The sequence below is a fragment of the Nipponia nippon genome, unplaced genomic scaffold, assembly GCF_047370975.1.
Source record: "Nipponia nippon isolate SJK-2023a ecotype South Korea unplaced genomic scaffold, ASM4737097v1 scaffold_3, whole genome shotgun sequence".
NCBI lineage: Eukaryota > Metazoa > Chordata > Aves > Pelecaniformes > Threskiornithidae > Nipponia > Nipponia nippon.
In genome coordinates, this window is record NW_028262347.1 from 68,594,134 (window position 1) to 68,619,166 (window position 25,033).

Genomic DNA, 25,033 nt, shown 5'->3' on the forward strand with positions numbered 1-25,033 from the left:
GGGCATGTAGCCAATCTAGACGCTGTATTTTCCTGGCTGATAAAGCTCATAATTACTGATGGAGATGTCAGGATTTACAGTTCCAACCCATAGTAGGCTCACCACAGGCAATCCAACTACATCTGTTTGTTTAATGCAACATATAGATAAGAATTACTATATATATATGTCTGTATAAATAGGTATATTTATTAACGGGATTTTGCGTTTGGATGTAGAGCAAACAACTCTAAAAAGAACTCCTGAAGACTTCTAAACCAGGCGTTTGGTGGCTTCATGTGGCTTTGCTTTGAAAGTGTCACATAGCAGGTAGAGAGCTAGAAGAGCAGAATGAAGACCCCATGTTAGAGAGGGATGAGACAAAGAGTCCTGTCACCTGCAGACAGGGAGGTTATAGTTCAGCTGAACAGGAAAAGCACTGATTGTGTTCTGTGGTAGACTATTTAAGAAATACCTTCTGTTTTCCATTAGCAATGTAACAGGCAGCAGGGAGGCAGAAGAATGCAGTCACTGATACACAAGCATTCTCATGGACACGCTCTCCCAGTGTATGTGCTGCAATGTTCTGCTTTCAAACAAAAGCATATTAGCCACTGTTTCCTTTTATCCCTTGTAATAGCAAGAAGCAATAGACAAAATACAGTACAGCAAGGAATGTGAGTGCTTTCTTGTTCACTGTTATATAGATAACAAGCGCTAGAAAGCTTGAATGGATTAAAAATATAAGCAGGTTATTCTTATTCTCAAGCTGCTATGTTCTTGTAGAGAAGGAATCAGCATAAAATATAATGGATTCTGTGAAATCAAAACTTGCTTAATTATACCTACAAAAGTTTGACCAGGAGGATGATATTTAAATCCATAGTGTCATGTACAAGCTGGAAACAGTGGTTAAGCTATTTTTACTTGCTGTGGGAATATTTTTTTTTCCTTTACGATATTGTAATTGTCCATATCATAAGTCTGACTACTCAGTTTCACAGCTTTCTATGATTTAATTTATTATTCAAATTTTTAACCTGGTAACTAACACAACTTACAGGAATGAAATTCTCGAATGAAAGAGATTTTAATATATTGAAGTGGAAGATTTTAGGTTCTCTGTAGATCTCACCCTACTTTGCCCATCCTGTTTTGCTCCAGAACTAAGCTGCTGGGTTGCTGGACTCCCAAGAAATCTTGAAGACAAAAGAAAATGTAGACAAATAAAAACAGCACTTGAAATTGTATGTTCTGATCTCATCTTGCAATTAAGCCACAAATTTCTCTTCTCTGGCTCAGCTAGGGAAGAGGCATGTGGACTGTTACAGAAGAGAGATGCAATGTGTGCACAGTGCAATTAGTTCTGTTTAGGGGTGAGGGTTTGGGTGAATGCTCTTGCTTTTGAAAGTAAGGGATTGATGGAACAGGTAAAATTCAAGCTATAGGTAGAGACCCCCTTCAGCTGTGCCGAGGTACCTCATTCCTGAACATTCCTATTCCCCAATGGTTGTTACAAGCTTCTCACAGTCCCGCCAGTGTACTTCAGTTCTGATCTACAGTAGTCCCTGCTATTCCACACATGGTTCCCCGCAAGCTTTTGCTCCACAGCCCATGTAAGCAAAAGTTGCCAGTGTCATGAAAAAGTACTTCTGGATTTGTTATGTAGAAAAATATTTTTGAACTACTCACTCATTTTCAGTGCTTTAGGAATCCTACCAACCCACTGCAATTCTTTGCTTCACCTACATTATGGGGAAAAGATTTTATTTAAACAGAGGGAACTAATGACAAAACTACTTTCCCTGTTTTGTGTTTTCTCTGTTCTTTTCTTCTGGTCTGGATTTTTCCCAAGGTGAAGAGAGTGAACTCTGGAAATCATTAATCCCTGGGATTTGTTCATGGTGTATAAAACTTTCAAAAAGAATTTGCTATATAAAAATGATTTCCTAATTGATTCTGTCAGAAATGAACTTAGTAAGACAGCTCTGTCAAAATAGCCAGAATCTCTTTCAGCTCCTCACACATGTTGTTTCGTTTTGGTTTATGAGGAGAAAATGATGAAGGTTAGATTTAAATCCGTTTTTTTGTCTTTAAAACAAATCTAAAGAAAACTCAGACCGTCCCTGAGCTTTTGTGTTGTGGTCTTCTGAAGAAACCAAGTATCTCTGTGCAGCAGTGAACTGAGCTGAACTGAACTGAGGTCAGGCTGTGTCTTTTTGAGAACTTTCTTCTGTTTCCATTTAAAATAATGAAGGGAAGACATCAGTGATAAATTGTTCTGAATTTGGGAAAGCTTTGCGTTTTCTGAGCCAAATTCATGCCTCATAAAACTCCATTGCGTTCAATGGTTACAAGATGATTGTAGTTGAACCCTTGCATTTGTTGCCAAACAAACACAAACGGTCTGAGCAAGGTGGCGTAATTCAATTTGCCGTGCAAATACTTCCAGACTATATCATTCGGTGTCTTAGTTTATTTCCATATCTCCCAATATAAGATATTTTGCTATATAGGCAAAATTTTCTTGTCTGGTAATATCTATAATAAAACCCAGATACAGGGAGGCATCTGAGGACCCACTATGATCCACTCCGTCTTTTGTTAGATTTGTCAGGTCCTCCTTGGAATAATTTCTTTTTAACAAACATATGTATTTACCCAGACTTTGAGCCCATCTTCTCCTGTGTAATGGCATTTTGGGAAGTAGGTTTTGTTGGGCAGCATAGTTGCATCTGTATGTAACAGAGTTTGAAAATAATTTCCCGCACTCATGCGAAAAATGTGATTGATAGGAGATAAAGGGCTACCTCCATTTAACTTGTTTTCCAAGCATATTTGTTATGTCCAGTCTGAAGTTTTGAGGGGGTTTTTGGTGGTGTTTTGGGGTTTTGGTTGGGGTTTTTTTTTCCGAATTCCTTATTTTTTTGTGCCTTTGCAGGATCTACAAAGAACACTCAAGTTCCATAGACCAGGCTAGCAAGCTAGAGCATTTCTTAAATTAGTTAATTCCTTACAAACTTTCAGATTCATTCCGTCTACACTTTTTTGTAACACTTTTGATGCAAAAACAGTGAAATTTTGACCTCATGTAATTTACTTTGACCCCGAGATTACTTGCCAATTCTATTTTATTTTCTTCTTGATATAGCTGTTCTTCCAGGGATTTTTCTCAAATATTTAAAGATTTATGGGTAAGTTGAGAAAAATCTGCTGACTTATTTGATTGCAAAATGAAGACCACTTATCTGCATTACTCTGCCTTTTAGCGTTCTGTAGTCAATATGTACATGCAGCATATGTGCAAGCAAGGTAGTCAGGCTAATAGGGGAGTATGACAGCAGTCATGCCAGTGCCAAGTGTATTGGCATTGCTGCATCAAGAAGATGCTATTTTCTCCTTTTTTTTGCTTGCACAGAGAAATCATAGGCATGTATCTGTAAGAAAAAGATTACCGCTGTTGATCCACAATCAACATGCATGTTGATGCATGATTCTGATGAGTAAGGCAAGTTGTGTAAGGAGATAACTTTTACAGGATCAACTGATGTAGCTGGAAAAACAGACAAGCTTTTAGGGGTGCATATAAGACTTTCTTCAAAATGGGAGCTGCAGATTTATGGCTAAGTAGAAATTTAGAAGGTATTCTCTGAAATTAACTAAGTACAGTTAATTACTTGGTTCTGCAAAAGAAAAGTGGTTGCTTCCTTCAGAGAAGAAGGGAATGTTAGCAGGGAGAAAGGTGACCAGGTCATTAGCCTTTCTGCCTGGAGAACCCATAATTTAAAGCTGGTGGTTGTGGTGAATGAATCCTATTACACATTGATTAAAACCATACTTTATTCCACAGACATCTATAGATAGTCAACATTGCATATGTCTCAGATCGACACTGCTGCACTTATACCACCCATTCACTGGTTTTCACATAACCACCTACGTGTTTTTGTATATTTACATTAGACACTGCTCAGACAAACTTCTAGACACCACAGTCTCTGTATGGGAGATGTATCCATCTTTCACAGTAAAAGTGACCAAACATTTAGATAGGTCTCTCCAACCGCATTCAGTTACAAGTACCTTTTCTTATCTATGTAGTGTATATATACGTATTTAAATGCAGACTCTTATAATAAAAAACTTTTAAATACAGTGACTCATATTTCAGCTGACCATTGTACAGCAACAGCAGGACTACCACTGAAGAAGCAGTATTAATTTCATTTTAAAGCATTTTTTTGCCCCAGTGACTTGCAAAACTACAATTAGATTCACATTTGTCCTGCTCAAAGATAAAAAAAAAAAATCTGAAATCTCAAAAAACCTGAACATGCTGTTTCCGAGTTGAATTTGTTCTGGAATATGTTCCCAAATGTCTTTATCAGTTGGTAGAGATGGTTTGGGTTTGTATCAGAGATTTGTTAGGCATTTCATGTTTCTACTTCAGCGTTGTAGTGATTGCTTTTTTTCGTGAAACACGTTGTCAAACTTAGCTGGCCATTAACAATATTCTGAACTTGAGAGTACATTAAGCAGGCTTCATTCCATGCATTGATGAGGATGACCTAAACCTATCAGGGCAATTAATGAAGATTGGCTGCTTTAGAAGATATTCCAGGGTTTGGTCTATTTACCCGTTGTTTTCCTAGAAAGCTCTACAGCTCTGGGCTGATCATGAGAACACGATGTGGTGTATGAATCCAGCACTGCCCTGCCTTTCCACTTAGCAAATGCTCTTACACCCTCTTGAGATAAGGCAGTGGCAGCTCTGCTGTGTGGGAAGCGCAGTGCCTCTTGCTAAGTGGCTAGTTCAAATTAGATATGGCAGGAACGCAGATAGAAGGGCATTTCCGACTTGACTGGCGGGGGTTTAATGGATCCCAAGTGAGAGGAGTGATTGCTCTGCGAACAGCTTTGGGAGGGCTGCTAGTTAAGAACTTTCACACGCCTCATTTGGCCTGTTTCCAGCTCGAGGTGAGGGGGGAAGGGTACAGGAGGAATGTGCTTCAAAAGGGGACTTGTCCTCGAGCAATCAAATCCGACTGTTGTATGAAAATCTTCCATCGTTACTCACTAGATAGCTCTGCTTTCTCTTCATCGGAGAGGGTTTCTGTTCACAAAGAACAGCGGGGAAGGTTGGCAAGTCGGATTCTTTTCAGACTGAAATCTGCACATCTGGTGGATATTCAATAGACTGCAGTATCTGAAAAAGAACACAAGGCCACGTTGATTAGACAGCTAGTTATTAGGCATTGACTACCTAATGTTCACATTTTTATAAAACAGTGGTTTTTTTAAGATGTGCTATTCCATCACTCCACCCTCTGTGGGCAAACAGAACAGTAAGAAAGACAGGAAAGACATCAGTTAAATTAGAAGCATCACTTTTTTTCACTTGGACAGGCAGTACGCTTTCAGATCATAATCTAGGTAACCCAAATTATAAGAAATGGGGGTAAATAGTGCAAATTCAGCCAACAACCAAAGCTGATGGATATAATCAGCTAAATACAGTTGTGTTTGGTGATGGAAGTGAAATGTAACTGTGTTAATGCTACTAAAATATCCCTCCCTATTGCCCTGTGTACAGGAGAGCAGAGTATTCTGCCCTGCTGCGGTTTGCAGTCTTAATACATCCAACCATTATTTTTAGATGTACGTTTATATCTGCAAACAGATGTTGCCCCAAGGCTGCACATAGCAGTAGGGTTTTTAATAAAGCACGTGCGCTCACTCTCTGCAGGTTTCTTGTCTGTCTCCGCTACCACGGCTGCTGTGTCGCCGTGGCTTTTCGTAGCTGCTGCCACCCTGATGTTCTGGTGTAGGCTGCTGAGCGCAGCTACGCTCTGCAGGACGAGGAGCCTGACATTAGTTGGCTGCTTTTAGCCATGGCTCTCAGATCCTCTCACTCTACAGAAATTAATCCATGTAGAACAGTGTTAGAAGCAAAATAAGGGAGCCCTGACAGCCTTATTAAAAGGGGTCGAAGCCAGAGTCTTTGTTGAAAGTAGTGCCAGCACCCTGTTCCTGTTGACTCAGAGATTATCTCACTCCCTATTCATTAGCAGGGTCAGAGGTGTCCTGTTGAAAAGATATCCCCGGCCCTCTAACAAACAGCAGGTGCAGCCCCTGCCTGGGAACACGAAGACAAGTTGCCAGTATCATGGCAAGGCTTTCCAGCTCTCCTAGCTGGTGCACATCAGTGCCTGTAGCTTCAGCACCTCATTTTATGGTGTGGAGGTACAGAGCCCGATTCTTCCTTGATTTTTCATCAGCTGTAAACCTGAGAGTTTTGTATTACTGCAGTTTTGAATACAATCTACATTGCTATTGCCTTAGTTGTGGACAGACACTTTTTATCAGGGAAGTTACTGTTCCTTAAAGCAGGGAGTTGAAATAGTTGACTGAAGCACTGCTGGATGATCAGTACAGTTAATGCATTCAATTTAACACTGTTTCATTTTTCACCCATATCATCATTATTTCCTATATTAATCAGACAGCTATCATCGCCACATCCCCTTCCCCCAGTGTACTTGGTTTCTTTCTGCTTCAGCTGGATAGTTTCTGGGTTGTGGGATAGGAGTACTGGGGGGGAGGGAGGGTGTTCAGGTTTCTTCCAGTATGAAGCTGAACAAAATTGTAACTTAGAGGCTGATGTTTGCCTTCACCACTGCTTGGATCTCAGGCTGTTCCTCACTGTCTCTGTTCTCTTATTTCAGATAATTCAGCCCCTCTTAGAGCTTGATCAGAATCGCAGCAAGTTGAAGTTGTACATTGGACATCTGACAGCCCTCTGCCATGACCGTGACCCCCTGATTCTGCGTGGACTCACCCCACCTGCTTCCTACCACCTGGATGATGACCGGGCAGCTTGGGAGAAAGAGCTGCAGAAGATGACCCAGGAGCAGGTGAGTTTGTGGTCTGAAGCTCTGAACAAGGGCCTGAACTGTTGATGTCGGTCTTACTGATGTGCCATACCAAAATGCTGGGAATCCATTCTAAGTGGTGAAAACAGGTAGCAAAGATCCACTCTTCAGCTGACAGGAGTCAATAATTTTTTGAATCATTACTATTTAATACTTACAGAATTTCATCTGTTCTTTTATCTGTACTTGAGGCCATGCATTTACATGCTCATGGGAAATCAAACTGCAAGATACCACTTCTGCCATGATTTACCTTTTAACAAATTTTAGCTGCTCTTTATAACTTAATATAGTCATAGGGATCTTAAATCTTATTTTAATGACATTAACCATTTATATTTTAATTGGCACATTTTTATGAGTCACTTTATGTAAATGAATAGTGTCCTTACCTTCTGTTACAGTATGTTCTGCCAGTAATTTTTTCTGTTTACCACCTTACCTGGATACCTAAATCAAGATTGGGACCCAGTGTGCTAGATGCAATACAGCCATGCTTATGCACACACAAACACAGTGATTTCAGAAGTCCATCAGTGTATTTCCAGGAGTTGTGGAATACAGAACTGAAAGGGTTTAATAACAGCTTGTCTGATGAAGTCTCTACAGAGACCATCAATCTAGCTATAATTCAGCTACTGAAATAATCTTCCTTTCTCCCAGCTCTGGTGATGTCTTGCCTTCCTTAATCCCTTCACTGGCAGTTTTTATCTCTTGTTTTCATACTACAATTCATCATTCCCCACAACCCTTTTTTCTCATTCCTTCCTATTTCTCTTTTCAACTTTTTTTTTTTTTTGGGGGGGGGGGGGGGGGGGGTTAAACTAATATAAGGAACTTGTACCAGAAATAAGTGTGACTGATTTTGTCTTTTTGACAGTGACTTTGGATTATAAGGCCAATTCTTTCACTAAATTATTCACTTTCATGTGTCTATACCAAACTCTATCCAGTATGCACACAAAGCAGTGTAAGGCCTATATAGTTAAAGGTGGATTTGTGGGTCAGTGAACACTATCTTGAGCCTACCCTGAACACTTCAGCTCTGGTTTTCTTCTTTTGTGATGTTTAAGTTCATTTCCTTGCACTTTCAACTCAAGGCTGAATTTTGATCCAAAAATTGGCAAGAGCAGCTGAGCAGCCAAATTACAGGAAGCCAACAGAAGCATGTCTAACAATTCAGAAAGAAGAACAGAACTCTGGAGATAAACATGCCTGTAACAGGGCCTAGATGGTACAGGACAGTTGATCTCTGTACCTGTCTTCATACATTTATTTGATTCAGCGTGTGCTGTGTGCCTCACTCGATATCTACATTTGCCTCTATAGGCCTGACACATTCCTTTTCCCTGCAGAGCCTGCTAGCCCCTATGCACCCAGAATCAGCATTTTATTTACCTTCTGGGTTCTGTAATCGCTAATACAGGATTAAAACTTTTTCAGTATAATGCATGCCATCCTCATATACTAAAGAGGTACAGCTCCTACGTTATACATCAAAACACGAGGCATATCATTGTGAACTGCCTTGTCTGTCAGATTGGGATGAAGCATTGGATGACAAAACCTGTAGCATGTATGGGAGGCATCTCTGAAAAGAAAAGGCTGCATGTGGACAAAGTTTGGATAGCCCTGAAATAAATTGGCTAGTCTGTATATCTGTGATGGTCTTTGAATACAATCAGGATCTGTGGGGATAGGTGATATCTTCTATTTGATCAAGAGACTGTAGGTAAAGAAAATAGAGAAGGCTTTCTTTGGCAAGTTCTTCTGAATAGACAGTCAGCCCAAAACAGCATCTGCTTTTTCCAGTCCTGTGTACTGGTCTAATAAAGGATAATATTTCTCATTCGAACTTTGCTAGTCCATTAGCAACATTTATGGGTTTAACAGTAAAGAAAGCATTTAAGTATACATTGTGAGAAAAAGAATTATCTAAGTTGTCCTGGAGAAAAGAAAAAATGTATTTTTCTATCCTCTCCCATTGTCTTAATTCTGCATTGCTATCGCCACAGTTGTTTTAAGTTACTGCTCCATTTGTGATTCCCATGAGTAACTAACATCTGCTAAAATAAAACGTAGCAGTCTCTTCTGCTTTCTCATACTCATTTAGATTGTATTTAACAAGCTTCAGTTGAAAAATACAAACTAATGATCTATTTCAATTTACAAAGCACATTTTTCACTTAAGTCGTGGAGCTTTTCTGTTTCTAACTGCAGAATTTCCTTTGTGTTTAAAGTATTCCCATGGCGGGTGGGAATCAGTTCTCCAGATTCGCAGAAGCCCATCACAGAATACCCATTTTGCATCTTTGGAATTTTAATGAGTTTTGTAAATTACTTTAAATCCAGTGCATTAAATTCACTCCTGTCCCTTCTAATATGATCTTCTGTAGATAATGCTTCACAAGCCTCAGTGGGAAAAAATTAATCCTCTTGAACGCTAAGAAGTGCTAACATGATTAGGGAGGATACATTTAACTGAACACCAATAATATTTAAGAATGATGCTAATGTATCCACTTCTCACCAATGAGATTATTTAGTTTGGTTTGGGCATTTTTTTTTATAAATAGTTGAGAATTCATTTTCATACTGCTGCTTTTGGAGCTGTGATTTCCCACTGCAGCAACTATTATTGGTGAAGGTTGGTCCTGCTGTGTTCATTGCAGCCAATATACCCTGTAGGTCTCTCATACCAGCTGAGGAGGCTCAGGTACAAATAGTAGGAGTTTCTGGGGCTTCTTCTGGTAGGTAAAACCAGTACATGAAGTAGATGTAAGTTTTTCACTCTTCCAGCACATCTACGGTGACCAACAGAAACTAATGTACAAGTCGTTGGAAAAGTGTCTGCCAGCATCAACACCATGGTTCTAAGGGGAATTTGTTGCTGCATAAATAATTTTGTGGACTCTCAAAGTTTGATTGATAATTGGTAGCTCTCAAGTATAATAGCTTCTTTATGCTACCATTATGTTCAGCTATATTCCTTAGTGACTTCAGTTGATTTTCATCAAAATATGGGGCCAAGATGCAGTATCATTCTTTGTTGGCATTTTATCAAAGATATTTTGTAAAGCTGACTTACTGTAGTAAAATTTTGGTCCATTTGTAATGAAGGCCTGAAGCCAGTACTTTATGAGTATATGGTATCTCCAAACCTAATCTAAACTAGACTAAGTTGTGGACAATAAAGAATCTACAGTGCTTGGAACCATGTAATTAAGTTATTCATGTGGTGGAAAATATTCCTTTGAGTCAGTTCTGACCCAACGTCCCCAAAAAAGTTAACCAGCACTGTTTCTGGAACTGTCCTCCTTTGACCCGTTCATGTCCTGTTCAACTTTTCTTATTAAAAAATTGAAGTTACCAGAAGGAAGGAAGAATGTTCCAAGTCTCGACACCGAGAAATAAAAATTCCATTCATTCATTATAAATAATTGCATTATCCTTGCAATTTCTATTAAATAGAATATTTTCTTTCACTTTGTCCTAAACGTATCATTATGTTAATATTCTTGGGCTCTGTAGAACTACTGCTACGTTTCACATTTCAGATGGTTGCCTTTAAGTGAGGGATTTTATTCCTATATGAAGGGAAATGACATTAAGAACATAATAATATGGTCCACATTTTTATTTATAGTTTGGTTTTTGTTTTTCTCTTATCTTTACAAAAGGAAAGAATGGAGTAGCAACAGGAACTTGCTGAAAGTCATCATTTAAATATGTTGCTAGTGGCGTGCTGCACTGTGGTTGGAAGGCAGCAGTGTGAAAAAGTAAAAAGAGACAACCGAAGAGAGCAACCATATAGTTGTAGGCAACAGTGTTTGTTCCATTAATGGCTTAAGCAGTATTATAAATGTTTCTTACCGCTTCAAATCCAGCCCTAAAATGTGCGGAACCCCCTATTATGGAGAGCTTCTTATTTTCAATAGGTCCTATGGTCGTTCTGAAAAAATATTTCTTCCAACAGAAGAGGACCTATCCAATTAAAATCATTTTCTTAACCCTAGGAGGAGGAGGCATTTTGCTCCCTGCCATCAGTGGCTCTTTCCAGCCATGTCCAACACGTCCTGGCTTTGTCCAGGCTGCTGGGGGTCCTGCCTATTTCTGCTGGCCCCCAGGCACCATGTTTTTCCCGCACAATCAGCCTGTTGCTGTTTCCCCAGAGGTGTTTCTGGCAGCATTTGTGTTGTGACCTGGGCATCAACAGCAGCCTGTAGAGCCTGGGCAGATGTATTTCCATGAGATACTCTCTCAGGCGACACCAGCTGTGGGAGCTTGTCTCACCCCACTACTAACATGGTGTTGCACCTAGGACTGCTTCGGCTGTGAGTTAGAGAGAGAGGCACTTTTGAAAAATCTTTGTGGTCGTAGAAGAGCCTTTGTAGTGAAGAAAAGTTGTCTTCCCTCTCCCTCTGTACCAGTTTCAGCCAAAGCATAGACCATCTAGGGATTCCTACTTACTAATCCTCTCCCAAGAAATCAGGAATGTCTTTTCTGCTCAGCTGCTCGAAGCAGAGGAAGGAAAAAGGTGATATTGTCACTTCACTGTATCAGTCACAACCTGCTGTATCACCTAAATAGTCATGGCTTGGTTCCAAGGAGCATAATTTACATTGCACATAATTCACGTTTCACTCTCAGCAAAGTTAATGTTAAGCTTTTCATACGAAAGGACACCAGACCGTATGTATGTATCTTTCAAGTTCCATTTTAAAATTGCATATAAGCCTGCTGAATTTTGAAAGTATTAAACACACATTTTCATTTGTTATGCAAACAATATTGTAAGTGGGATAAACTTTACTCTAAATTACAAATAGCCATTTTATAAACATCCTGTGTACTTTGTTTCCGCTTGCGTTCTTACTTCTTTATCATCTACAAGAAATTGCTCAACTTACTTAGTTTCTGTAAAGAAATTACTCTGCCATGTTTTGCATTTAGTCATTCTAAATTGCTCTGTTACTTCAGAGTTTACCCTGTCTTTCTTCTCTGACTGCTCTTCCATTAGCTTGTTATCTTCCCCACCTGATTTATGTCATTTATTTTCAATTTGTAATCTTATGGGAATGCATAATGTGTTTTAAAGTTAAACAGCCCACTTCTGGTCTCTGTTAGAAATTAGAAGTAGTAATTGCAACAATTTATATCTTTCTTCGTGTGCAAGTGTATTTCCTGAGTTTAGTTGAGAAAGTAATGGATATAGGAACTCTCTAAAATTATTACCTTTTATAGCCTTTTAAACTTTTATATTAAATTAATGTTTTGGGTGAGGATGAGAACTTGTGATCAGTGTCATGGTTCTTAAACATGATCCATGAGTTGACCATATCCATAATGCCATAACATTATCCATTTTTATTTATTGCTAATTTTAATTAAAATTTAATTGCTATTTTTAATTAAAATATATGCTATCAATCAGTAACATTAACTATTCCTAACTTGAAGAGAGATATAAAGGGAAAAACATTGCTTTCAGGACACAGTCAAGTGTTCCGTGTGTGGTGTGTCTAAAATTTACTGTGGTCTCGTTTCAAGCAGTTCCTACAAGCAGATGGTGTACCAACCTGAGCTGTTACTTTATTTTTTTGAGGACAGCTCACCTCTCCATAAGTTTTGCTATTAGTAACAAGTTCTGTTACTCTGTGCCTTGCTCAGACACTGTGGTCCTTGTGGAAGTTTTTTGCAGCATCTCCTGGTATGAGCTACTGCCACGGATTCTGCTTGACTGTGCAGGGATCGCTGGGGCAGCCTCTGTGGGCATCCTTCCTGGATAAAAGGAACCACAGGCATTTATTTTATTCCTTCTTCCCATTTATATAATTTTGCAATTCATTCATTACCAAGGAAATAATAATATTTCTGCTATTCACAAAGCTTAGAGATGCTCAGGAATGCAGGATAAATCCCATGTGCAAAGTTATTTCAAATATGTGGTGCAAGAACCCTCAACAAATTTTAGAGGGTTTTTTGTCAAAATTGGTTGTAAAATCTATTCAAATATATTTAAAATCTATTTTTAAAGTTTACATTATTTTAAAAGTCAAGACAGAATGTTTAATTTTAAATCTTACTTTAATTGTTAAATGCATGTGTTTTAAATATTTTGAAAAAGCTAACAGAAAAACAAAATTTCCAGATAAAGCAAAAATATTTAAGGGTCTACATAAAAAAATTCTTTTTTTCTTTTTCTTTTTTTTTTAAAGTTCTTTTTTTTTTTTTTTTAAAGTTCGGCAGACTGTGGGTTCCATATTCCTAACCCTTTCTTTTGGCCCTTTTATAGGTCTGTAGTTGAGAAATAAAGTTTTGTATGTAATTGTCTCTCACTGCTTCAAACATACATATTTACACTGGTTAATCTGGGAAGATGCAAAAGCTCTTGACCATTTGCCTGAGACACATTGTAGTTGAACTTATTTTGAGACAAAATGAAGGTTAAGATTAAATCAGTTGAATTTCTTTTTCATGCTTATTTCTGTTACTTTAAGTTCTAAACGTATTTTTCAGACTGACCGTAGCCTGATCCAGAAACGTCTAAAGTTTGGAGAAACATAATTCCAGATCCCGGTATTGTAGCCTTACAGAAGTCCTGCAGTTAACTTTCTTTTTGTGCTGCTCTACAAGCACCTCATATTCTGTATTCAGTTTTACTGTCCGTAGCCTGACATGAGATACTACTTTATTTTCGTTTGCCTTTTTTCATCAGTGTTTTTGTGGAATTGTTAACGAGAGGAAAATAACACTTTGGGGAGTAGCCTCCTCCATATAAATAAATTTTAAAGGATCTTTGCTTAATGTTGCCTTGTTTGCTTTATGGGACAAGCAAAGGCCACAAAGGTTCTGCAGAGCAGCACCACAATTCACCTAGTGTGCAAATAAAACCATAGCATCCTATTTCTTAACTATGAAGTTATCTTCCTTCTGAATATCAATTAATCTTCAAATAAGTTCTGGAATATCTTGGACCAGAGAAGCACAATGCAAGCTAAATTCATGGTGAATTGTTTGGGATATTTTTCACTCACGGAGTTTAACTATAAATGGAAAAGTATTCCTATCGTGACTTGCTCTAAACCCAGGAAGGAAGGCAGCAGTGGTGAAAAGTGTCTGAATCTATTGCAGGTTATCTGCAAGCTTCCATTCCCCTGAGATGCTGAAGGTCCTTTCTGTTCTATCCAAAGATAAATACTATGAAGCACTTCTGGGGTCCTTGCTATCCTTTTCTTTCTGAGCTGTCTATTTTTACTTGTCATCAACTAGGCAAACATATCTGGCCTTGCCTTCTCTTTTTTGGTCATTTCTATCAGGCAAGTGTAGGAATCTCATATCCTCAGCTGAAAATGCCAACAAAAAAAGGACTGTTAACACTCCTTTATTTTCATAGAAAAATGGCATGGGGAAGATAACACCATTTCTGTTTACATTCACAAGCAAATCTAGGAAACCAGGAGCAGAATTGATAGTAATACTTTTAGAGAAACTTCCCTAAAATTTCGGCTGCCAAACATCTAGGTGAATCAAGTTATACCATGGAGAACTGGATATTCCCCATTAAGGAGCTTGTCTGAATGAGGAGTGATGTATGCTGCTCCCAGCTGTTTCTGAAAGGAATGAGGTAAACGGAGATGACATACATGATATAGAAATGCTGGAACCAGCCACATAGTCAATTAAGATGTCTTTGTTTAAGTAGAAATCACATTATTAAACCTAGATGTTCTGAAGCTAGCAAACTCAACGCGAGGCTCTCATTGCTACTTTTTTCAAAGACATTTCATCACAGACATCTGCCAGCCAGCTGTGTAGACTTTCTGTCTGCGCTAATTTGCAAAGTATTATTGCTGGCCTTCAGCATTCGGAGCCGTCTCCTTTTGGGCTCTTGATGGCCAAAAACTCATTTCTTGGAAATATTTTCTTTATCTGGTTAAATTGGTCACTTTTGTTTGATTGCATTTGATTTATTTTAGCTTTGGCATCGCTTCTTTTGTTGGACTTACCTTGATTTTGCAAGGAATCTTATAAATACATAAATGCTGACTAGTACAGCAAGAAACTGAGACATCCCTGACTTGGCAGCACTGCCCCGCTGAAGGCAACATCCTGCAGGATTCTCCCTTGTCCACCAACCTCCTTTCAGTTTTGAAGGTTAATCTCTTTGAGGTGCCTTTATATTTGATTATTTAATTGCTTTGTCCTTTCCTGGAGCTTCACCTGGAGGATTTGGCTGAAACTCCCAGAGGAGGGATGCTGGCTGGGCAGGTGGTGGTGCAGGACCCGCAGGGAGCTGGCCCCTGCTTTCCCTGCTAACACTGCCCTCTCCTGGCTCTCCTCCTGCGGACCGAGAGCAGAGGCCCCTTCCAGGAGCTGGATGAAGAAAAGGAGAATTACGTCGTTGGCTGCTTCTCCCATCACTTGCTGTCTCTCCCGACCTCCACGACCTCCCACCTTTCTGATGAATGGCACCGTGAAATCTTTGCCCTGGCCCGAGGAGCCAAGGCAGCCCTGGCGCAGAGTTCAGCGTTCAAACCAGTCCCATGAATTTACCAGCAGTTAGGTGGTTTTCAGGCTGCTGTAACTGGGGCCACCTGAATCGCTGGGGCTTCACTAGGCTGAGCAACCTGAGACTCAGAGGCAGGCCCTGAAACCCAGTCTCCTGGCTTTTAATATCCAGCACTGCTCCTGGCTGGCTGTGCTGACTCTTTCAATCCTGCTTGCTGACTGGACCTCTCCTAGGCTTACCCATCCATTGCAAGTTTCCGACTAATAACTCTGCCAGGCTGTTGGAATCAGGCTAATCGCCTATCCACAGCGTGCCGTTTCTGAGCCATTATGGGTTACTGCTGAATTCCCCCCCTCCTCCCCTTCTCCCCCGAGAGCCCTTGCAGAGCCCGGAGCGCTCCCCTCCCTCTCGTTTTCCCCACTTCCCCGGCTCATGTCACTCCGCGGAGCAAGATCAGGTTGCTTTTGCATTGTGATTCTTGGCATGAGTCCCTCTCGGATTCGTATAGCTGTTCTGTGAGTACGGCAGCCAGTAGGAACAAAGCACATAAGAACACATTAAACTAACATTCAGCAAGCAAAGCCCAAATAATTTACTATATGCTACCCTGCCTAGTAAAGGGAATAGTGTAGCAGGCTTACCCTTTTAATTTCCTTTCTCTCACTTTTGTCTATAGAAGTCTATACCATAACTTCCTTAAAAAGCATTTGTATTTATTCTGTAGTCATTCTTAGGCTGTTTGTTTTTATGCAGTATTTCTTGCAGTAGCAATCTCCTGTGCTTTGCTTGATACCGTCACTAAACAGAGATGTACTGTTGTATCTGATTAGAATTTTAATTGTAGAAATATAACCTTTCCCACTGCATTGTGCTTTTACAGTGGTAAAATGATCCCTGTTGTCCTGCTGCCTGACAGTTCTCTCTTTTTAAAATCTACAGTGAGCAGTGTTAACAGAACTACAAAATATAAATCAAGAAATGTGCATACTGTTGACCAGTTATCCCTTCATGGATGAAAAATTCCAGTTTGACATCCTTTCCATGTCACATATGAACACAGTAGAGTTCCAATAAAAATATTAATAACTTAAGAATAAGAAATGTTATGGGACTGCCAGATAATATTAGAAAAAAGCAAATTTAAAAGAAGGTTCAAAAATAGATAGGCTAGTTGCTACAGCTGCTCAAAATGATGAAGAAATTTGGATGCAGATGCTTACAGTAAACTTAGGAATCCATCTAAGTGTATGTACCTGCTACAAATACGCTTGTCTTATATTAGTAAGGAATATACTTTATTAGAAGAAATCATATCACTGAAAAAACAGAGTTTTTTGGATATATAGTATGTGAAAGAGCTATATGCCTGGAAAGCTTATCCAATCTATCTATATCATCTCGTCTAGTAAGAGATGCTGCTTCTCCTTGCTCTGTTAGATCCTTAGACCATCGTGAGTACAGTAATCCCTAAAATGCTTGCACAAATTATAGCCTTACTTGGGATTCTGCACAGTTCACAGGCTAGCATGGACTTTATCAATTGCTGGTCAGATAAACAGATTACTGAAGGCAGATGTTTTCTGCTCTTCATTAAGACTCCGTGGGCCCCTAATTCTGGCAATGGCATTAGACTCGGAGCTAAAAATTACGTTCACATATACTCCAAGATATTGTGTGGCATGGTTTGTAACACCGCTTGTTGGAAAAACAGTTTATAGACTGTAGACAGAGTGAATAAGATAAAGTTTTGAAGTTCCATGTCATTCTGAGCCAATTTCAAACTGGACCAAGAATGATCCAACAGGAAATGCAGTGTTAGTAAACAAAAACCGTGTATGCTCCACCACAATTGTGTATAGTCATCTTATGACTGAGTTAGGAAGCACAGTCTCTGAAAGTGGTTAATTCTGCAGAAAAATTAGAATTCTGGTTAACTCAGAGTGTACTATGTATAATTATGTAACTTTTCTATTGATTTCTTATAGGAAGCAATTCTGAAGTGATGTCCTATAAAATATTCTGTTATTCATGAATAAAAGTCAAACTGTTTGAAAAAAATGTACTAGCAAAATGCTGTATTGGTTCTGGAACACAGCTGCTTTCAGAAAAACATCCTACAGAGGAAGCTTTTCTAATATTTATTGTAAAACAATTTATTCAGGAATAGTTAAGCCAGTTACTTTTCCCATGTTGATGTGGCCTTAACTGGGAAGGTCACAGGCCTGGTCCTGTAGTGAAAGAGTGAAATAAAGACGGGGGAGACCACCCAGGTTCTGGCGAGGGAGTCACCAAGGGAAGATGCCAGTCCTGGAAGTGCCCAGCATGTTACTCCTCTGCTAGCTCCCTTTCTAAAAGCGGTGTTTTAGCCTAGAGCTGAGCGTGCTGGGGCAGGTTTCATTATACAGTGAACACATTTAATAGCAGAGAATGACCATGCCTCTGTGTGTTTCTTGCAGCTTCATGACGAGTTAGAAAAGGGCGAGAAGGAAAGCGCAGAGCTGCAGGAGTTTGCCAATGCCATCTTACAGCAGATAGCGGATCACTGCCCTGACATCCTGGAGCAAGTCGTCAATGCACTTGAGGAGTCGTCATGACCTCGGCCACTAGCCCCACCGGAGCAGCACACCAGTGGCCAAGCTCAGTCAGTCCAAGGAGCCATGAGAGTGGATAGGAATGTGAAAGACAGAAAATGGAATAGAAACTTCTGGTGCACCTTTCACAAAGAAAACAAAAGCAAAAAAAACCCTCTAAAAACTACATGCTCTCTAGGTTCTTCCAGTCTGTGATTAATAAGTCATGTTTGCATTCATCTTCTCACTGCCTTTCTACTTTAGAATCCAATTCCCCATTGAATTTGTTGATGGTGACTTTTGGATACAGCTAACCAGAGCTCTTCCAAGTCTACTGAGCAAAGAAGAGGGGATTCACTGAATACAAGCAGCTCTGGTTCTCCATGAAGTTGCAGAAGGGTAGCCCTTGCCTTTTATTCATTTATTGCTTCTTTTTTCTTTCTTTTTCCTTTTTTTTTTCTTTCATAAAAGCTAAAAGCCTGAATTTCATAGTGCTAAAACCAAACCTGAGTGTGCTCTGATTACGGCTCATGACTGGCCAGCATCAGTTAGCTAGCTCAGGTCTCGCTGCCTGTCTCAATGTCTCTTATGTTCTTAAATAACAGAGAGAGGAAAGGAAAGTTTCCCATTTTGTTCCTGTTAGTCACTTCATCTATCAGCTGGGAAACAAGGTAGGCATACTGGTACTTTCTGTTTACTTAACTTTGATTTTTATTGTTCACTGATCTGACTCTGAAGTGCTGAGTAGGGCATTTTTTCAGGTTACTGTTTTCATCTGTTGATTTCTTGGGTTTTTTTAGCTGAGGTTTCTCATCATAGGTCTGTGTCTCCTAAGTTCTTATTTTATAGAGAGCTCTCTCCCTTCAAGCAGGTGTGGTCAACAGGTCAGCTCCCAGCTTTAACTTGTATAGTTTGTTCATTGCCAATTTTTTAGGCCGTAGCTTTGTGAACACTAGCTGCCATCAGAATAGTTTTAGGCATTTTGTAAATGAGAAAATTGCACCATTTAGCTTAAAAGTATAATTTCAAAGCAAAGTTAGGTAAATCGGTGACATAGTTCTTACTATAATTATAATTTAATTTATTTTGGTTTAGCTTAGGTTGACAAGGAATGAGTTTGAGTTCAGAGCAATAACCCAGTCTTATAAAGAGGAGAATCTCTGCTGGAGTTGGCACCCAGGTGAGTAGATAGGTATAAAATCGCAGCTGTAGTTTAACCAGTGCAATTCTTATATGTATATGAGAGGCCTTAGTCTTGTTCCCATCCATCTTTGACACTCATTAAAGCCCCTGCTGATAGGTAATATGACCTGAAATAGCAGGTCAGTTTGTCATTGTGGTAGCAAGTCAGAATCCTATTTTATGAACAGGACTTGGGTATTCATTCTTGGACTATGCATTAATGGGGAGACATGTTTTTTCCTGGCTACCAGTGGTTATGTGTGTCTGGGGGCATCTGCAGGACAGAACCCTTTAACATGTCCCCATCTGCTCCTTAAAGGAGTTGTTCCCCTTTAGCTTTCTCATATTACTTAGGAGAATGAGGGGAGGGGGAAAGGAGACCAAATATCAACACAGCAGTGGAAGAAATCTTGGTTTTCTAGTGAGTAGCTAATTATGAATCCTCTTGGTAAACCTTCCATTCAGAGCCTGCAGTTTAATTCCATATGACTTACTATATTTTGAGGTTAATGACTAAGCTGTTATGCTAAGGAAAATGCTCCAAGTCCTTTCAGGAAAACTTCCTTTCTTATGTCTTTCATATTCACAGCACAGCTCCCCTGTAGGTCTTTCACACCTTAGGAGATCAGCAAAAGTTTCAGTCAGGGAAGATATACCCTGTCTTTTTTTCAAACAAGCACTAAAAATTGGGCAAAACTGAAACCCTATATACCTGTAGACTCTATTGAAATCTAACTGATTTAAAAGAAATCACATCCCAATTCGTTCTACCATAATGATTCAGCAGAAGGAACTGGATCCATAACCATGGTGTCCACTTAGGAAGAAATACATACGTCTCCAAAGAAGAGGTGATTCACACTTTTTCCATGTTTTGAACTGCCAGTGCTTTGCAAATCAGGAAATGTAGCTTTAGTTCTCGCTGCAGTAGCAGCCTGTGTCTGAAGCTTTTTTTGTTCACAGATGAGGAGAGTAATGGGAACCTGAATGCGTGCAAGGGGGGAACACCGGAAGGCATGTAGACAGTGACTGTACATACCACTGAGCCGTGCCTCATCCCAGAACCACCCCTTTGGTCCCTTTATTTGAGTCAGCGTGTTTCGATAGGAGCTGTTGTTTTGAAATCTTTCCTCTTGCTTTTTCTTCATCACCCCTAATTACTCACTTAAGGAATTTAATGCCGCCTGTAAAAGCATCAGAGCCATCAGCCTAACATCATCGCACCACCACCACCACTCCTGACTATCTCATTAACTTATATGGTCAAATCTCCAGCTGCCCTGGTTCCCTGCTGTAAAACAATCCCTCCTCTGTGAGAAGCTGTGGAATTTCCCTTATCGATGGTTCAAATGACTCCTGCTTGTAAACCTCTTACTGAGATGTTCCTTGATAGCGTTTCTGCTGCAGGCAGGGGCAGGGGGAGGGGATGGGAACGAGGGGTGGTCACTTCGGGCTGTTATTTCAATTCTCTTGGTTTACTGCGTTGCCCCTTCATTGCAGGAAAGCTGCAAGTTTCAGTGCTAGTTCTTCTGCGTCTTTAACTCAGCTGCCGGCTGCGTTTCTAGCGTTCGGAGTGCCCCAGCCAAAGGCGTGTTGCTCTCAGGACAGCATGTGCAGGATCTGTGCATTGGCAGCCAGGTGAATCTCGCTGTTTACACATCTCCCGGCCTCTTCCCTGCAAGGATTTGTCAAGCCTGGCTAGTTTTCACGCTGGCCATTTGGTCTTTTATCTCCCAGCCACACACCTGCTGTTCCTCCCATCTGGATTGTCGGGCCTTTGCAATTTTTCTCGTTAACCGCTGTTATCTTCTAGGTCTTCTAGGCTTCCCATCTTAAACATTGATCTTAGATCTCAGTAAAGTGCTTTCAGGGAGAGAGCAGACCTCATTTGGGAACAGACTTGATCCGACTTGATCTCCATTGAACTATTTCAGGTAATCTCTCTGATCCTGTGTCGACAGAGATCTTGAGGAACTATGTGATTTGGGAGGTGCTGCTGGCCACAATTTAATGCTGAAAGTGACCAGTGAAAGCTTTTTCTTTTCGCTCATATGGAGTGCCGCACCATTGGCCTTAGGGCAATGAAGGGATTTTGTTACCGTGATCCATCACGAAATTGCATATCAGGCACATGGCAGAAGGGCTGCATGTGTGCCCATACTGCGATGCTCATCCTGTTGCCTAACCCACCACTGCTCTTTTAAAATCTTATACCCAGGTGTCAGCAGCCAGGCAGATGCAGAGTTTCCTAGTACAGCACTCCTGCAATGCAGCAGCTGGGAAATTCAGGGACCCTTCCCAGGGAGCCTGGGGAAACTTGCTTTTTCTTCTTCTGTTGAATGAAGTTCCATTTGCTATGGGAGCTGTGAAAGTTTTAATTGCTCTATTTTTTTTTTTTTCTTTCAAGCTTTCATTTGTAAAGAAACTGAGAGATGTAAGGACTTGAGGAGCTGGCTGTAGAAAATTAAATAGGTCATTTTAGCTGGGTTTGGGCTAAAAAATAACTCAAAATTGAAGCCCACATACAGTGTAAAAGCTGACACCCCAACCATGCTTGTTCATGATATCCACAAGTCCAAGTACATATTTTCCTCTGAATCCAGCCTCATGTAAAACACTAAAAGGACATTGCAACACTAGAATTACAGGGTGAGGACATGAGCACTATTTGTGATTGGAAGAAGAATTGCTTGGCGTGCTCCCAAACAAAGCTCTAAGCTTCTAGTATTCTCTCTCATTTTGACTGCCTTTAACCGACTTTCCCTCTAGAAAATGCCAAACCCTCTTTGGAGTATCCGATTTTTGCCAAGTCCGGGGGATGGAAGGTGAAGGTCTGACATGATGCACGAAACCGTGTGCGCCGTTTCTGGAATGTCCCTTCTTTAGCAAATTTTCTGGTACTTTGGGGCTCTCGGTATTTTGCACAAGGGAGCGTTAATGTCATAAATTTCATAGACATAACCCTGTTTTTTGAACCAAAGGGGCACGTCTTCTTATTTGCCCTGTGATTCCCACCCATTCTGCTGCTCATGCTCAATTTGTTGGGAAATTTCTACAGCTGGTAGAAGGTTGACAGGGTTGAGTCCCCACTCCTGTACTAATTGCCAATCATTGCCACTGAAGGGGTCTTTACAAAGGACAGAGAGTCGCGTGCTGATACCACTTTAAAGCAAAAAAATCACTACGTAAGTAATGCATATATTCCTCAAATGACTCCAATGAAATGCAAAAGGGAAATAGTACAATCAAGGCATCTGATATTAAAGGAAGCCTCTACTCAGCAAAACGCCCGCACGGAAAGGGGGAACGGGAGAGGATGCAGAAGGCTGCGGATAACTAACACTGCCCCAGTGAAGCCGGTGGGGTGGGAGGGTTGGGCACGGGGTATCGCGGGGCATCGCGCCTGGCAAGGCCAACTCTGCCAACCCGTCTTGTCAGCGTGGCAAGGAAAAGGAGTGTCGAGGGGTTTTTTTAAACAAAATAATGTTTTTAATTGTTTTTTCCACGTAAATGGAAGGAACCTTACGCAACAGCAAATCCTTCTGAACAAAATGGCTGTGTCTGCTGACTATTTTTAAAAAAAAAAAAGAAAAAGAAAAACTGTTTCAAAACTTTTTAGTGTCAAAAGCATAAACACAGAAATCCTGACTTTTTCCAGTGTGTGTGGTGAGTGCTGTAACCCTGTCATCAGTATCTCTCCTGACTTTTTCAGGGGTGTTTTTTCCTGTTTTGTTTTCTGCTTGTCGATATTGTCTGTGTGGTCCTAAGGCTGGGGCAGTTACCAACAATGTGTGTCTGTTGTCGGATTAAAAAAAGATAGTAGTAGAACCGAAAAAGATGTGTTTTAGAAAATATATAAAAATAAATTTCATCAAAAGGAATTCAAGTAAAGAAGCAACAAAGCCGTGACTCCTCCTCTCGGGATTGTACGGAAAAGGATTTGTGGGCTTATAATTATAACCAGTTGCCTTTCGCAGGCTTTTGAGGTCCAAGGCAGCTTGGCCTCTTAGGAAACGTTACAAACCCTGTATAAATTCCCAGGTTTATACTGTACACATGTAATACAGAAATGGGCAGAATGAAACAGTATTTTGGAAATCAATCTTTTCTGGTAGCGGTTATCAACACCAGGTGTCCCTTAAGATAGGAACCGCTGATGTAAATGGGCCAAATGCTTTGGCCAGATTTTCCCTGTCTTCTCAATCGCCCCCGTCGATGCAACACGTGCAAGCGCGGATCGGCTGGTGCAGGTAGTCGTGTGTAGGGCCACTATCAAATCTGCATTTCTTTACCTCTGGTATTGGTCACACAGCCACAGCGGGTTATGGTGCAGGAAAGGACTAGCAGCCGCCTTCTGCTGCGGTTGCATCAAAGACTTGCACTGCTTAAAAGGAACAACGTGACGCTAAACCAACACGTAACATAAAAACCCACACGAATCGCTTTACCTATGAGACTAGGTAAAGAATTTCGTGAAATGAATGTATTTTTATATCAAACTAATCGTATGCTGTTTGTCCCCGTTCTGCACTTCTAGTTTGGATCTTGAAAATCAAGTAAATCAGTTTGGGTTTTAAATAGATGTTTCCACTTTAGGTTCTCAGTGCTTTGGTGGGACTTCCTGTTGAAAACATTGTTTTTGCCTTTGGAAACTGGCAAAAAATTGATCTATCAGTCACATGTACTCTTATTTTGTTATAAAATGTGGTTATCTAAAAACCTAATTTGAAGCCAAATTTTATGAGTAGACATTGTTCCTTTAACCTGCCCCATCTTCCAAGCTCTCCGCGGACATGGCCAAGTCTCTGCCCTCCCTGCCTGCCCAAGGGCGGCTGCATTTGGCCCTTACTGACGCGCTCGTTACGGTATAGGTGGGGAGGCTTTAGTGGCAAATGCCTTTTTCTGTTCAGATGCTGAAGGAGGACGAATCAAACGGGACCATGAACAGGGGAATAATTTCTGTGCTAGCCTGGCATGCTGCTCCAAGCCCACTAAAACAGTATATTGCCGTTTCCCTCCAAGTCAGTAAATGAGGAGAGCCGCACACCAGGTTCACAAATCGTCTGTGGGGTTAAAAAAAAAAAATCTGTGGGATGCTCCATCCGCTCCACAGACACGGATCCCTCATTTGCTTTGGAAGAGACGTGTTGCACTTTAGCGGAGGGGGAGGCAGGCTTTGGGGACGGGATCTAGCGTACTTGAATTCCTTTTTGAAATAACAGCAGCGGGAGACATTGATGTCTGTGATGCAAGTGCACACGCTGCCTTCAACTTGTATGTGTTTTATTGCTGGAGTCATGTTACTGACAGGATAATGAAATTGCAAAGAAAATGTGTTATATTCAACTTTGCCTTGATAATATAAACACTTTGTTCTTTTTTTTTTCTTCTTTTTTTATTCACAGACTAAGTTCATCAGGAAATTATAAAATTATTTAAAAATTCTGTGCCGTGTCTTCATTTCGGTGAATTTTGGTGTGTCTTGCTCGGTGCCCTCTCCTGCGTGCCCAGGGTCGGAGGGCAGGCAGGGGGGCTGAGCGGCTGTGTGTCTGTTCCCTGATACCAGGCTTGAGGTCCCAGTTGTTGCCCACCCGCGCCACCGGAACAACCCTGCTGGGGGTCTCGGCTGCACCACGCGCCTGGCAACGCTCGTGGGCGTAGCTGGGGCTACGCAAGGCGAAGGTGAGAGGCTGTCAATCACAGGAGTGTCCTGGTTACCCCAGCACCTCACAAGTCAGGTAAGTGGAGATATAACAACTGCGTTTACAGTCAGCCGTTTCCTTCGTCTCTCTCGTGCCTGTTTTCCAAGTAAATGTGACTTACACGTTGCTAATGAGTGCCTGAATCCCAGATGTGCA

At 40.6% G+C, this 25,033-nt stretch overlaps 1 protein-coding gene across 11 annotated transcripts in view; it reads left to right on the top strand.

Annotated features, from left to right (window-relative positions):
- Positions 1-24,620, top strand: part of ERC1 (ELKS/RAB6-interacting/CAST family member 1) — a 309,566-nt gene extending 284,946 nt beyond the window's left edge. For 7 of the 11 annotated variants that reach the window (XM_087766222.1, XM_087766224.1, XM_087766223.1 and 4 more), the window contains 2 exons: positions 6,705-6,893; positions 17,880-24,620. In XM_087766222.1, the coding sequence (XP_087622348.1) occupies positions 6,705-6,893; positions 17,880-18,017 (327 nt within the window). In that variant the 3' untranslated portion in view covers positions 18,018-24,620. Of the gene's footprint in view, positions 1-6,704; positions 6,894-17,879 lie in introns of those variants that run through there. The other 4 variants (XM_087766230.1, XM_087766229.1, XM_087766231.1 and 1 more) reach the window with 1 other exon arrangement.
- Positions 24,621-25,033: the final 413 nt, after the last annotated feature.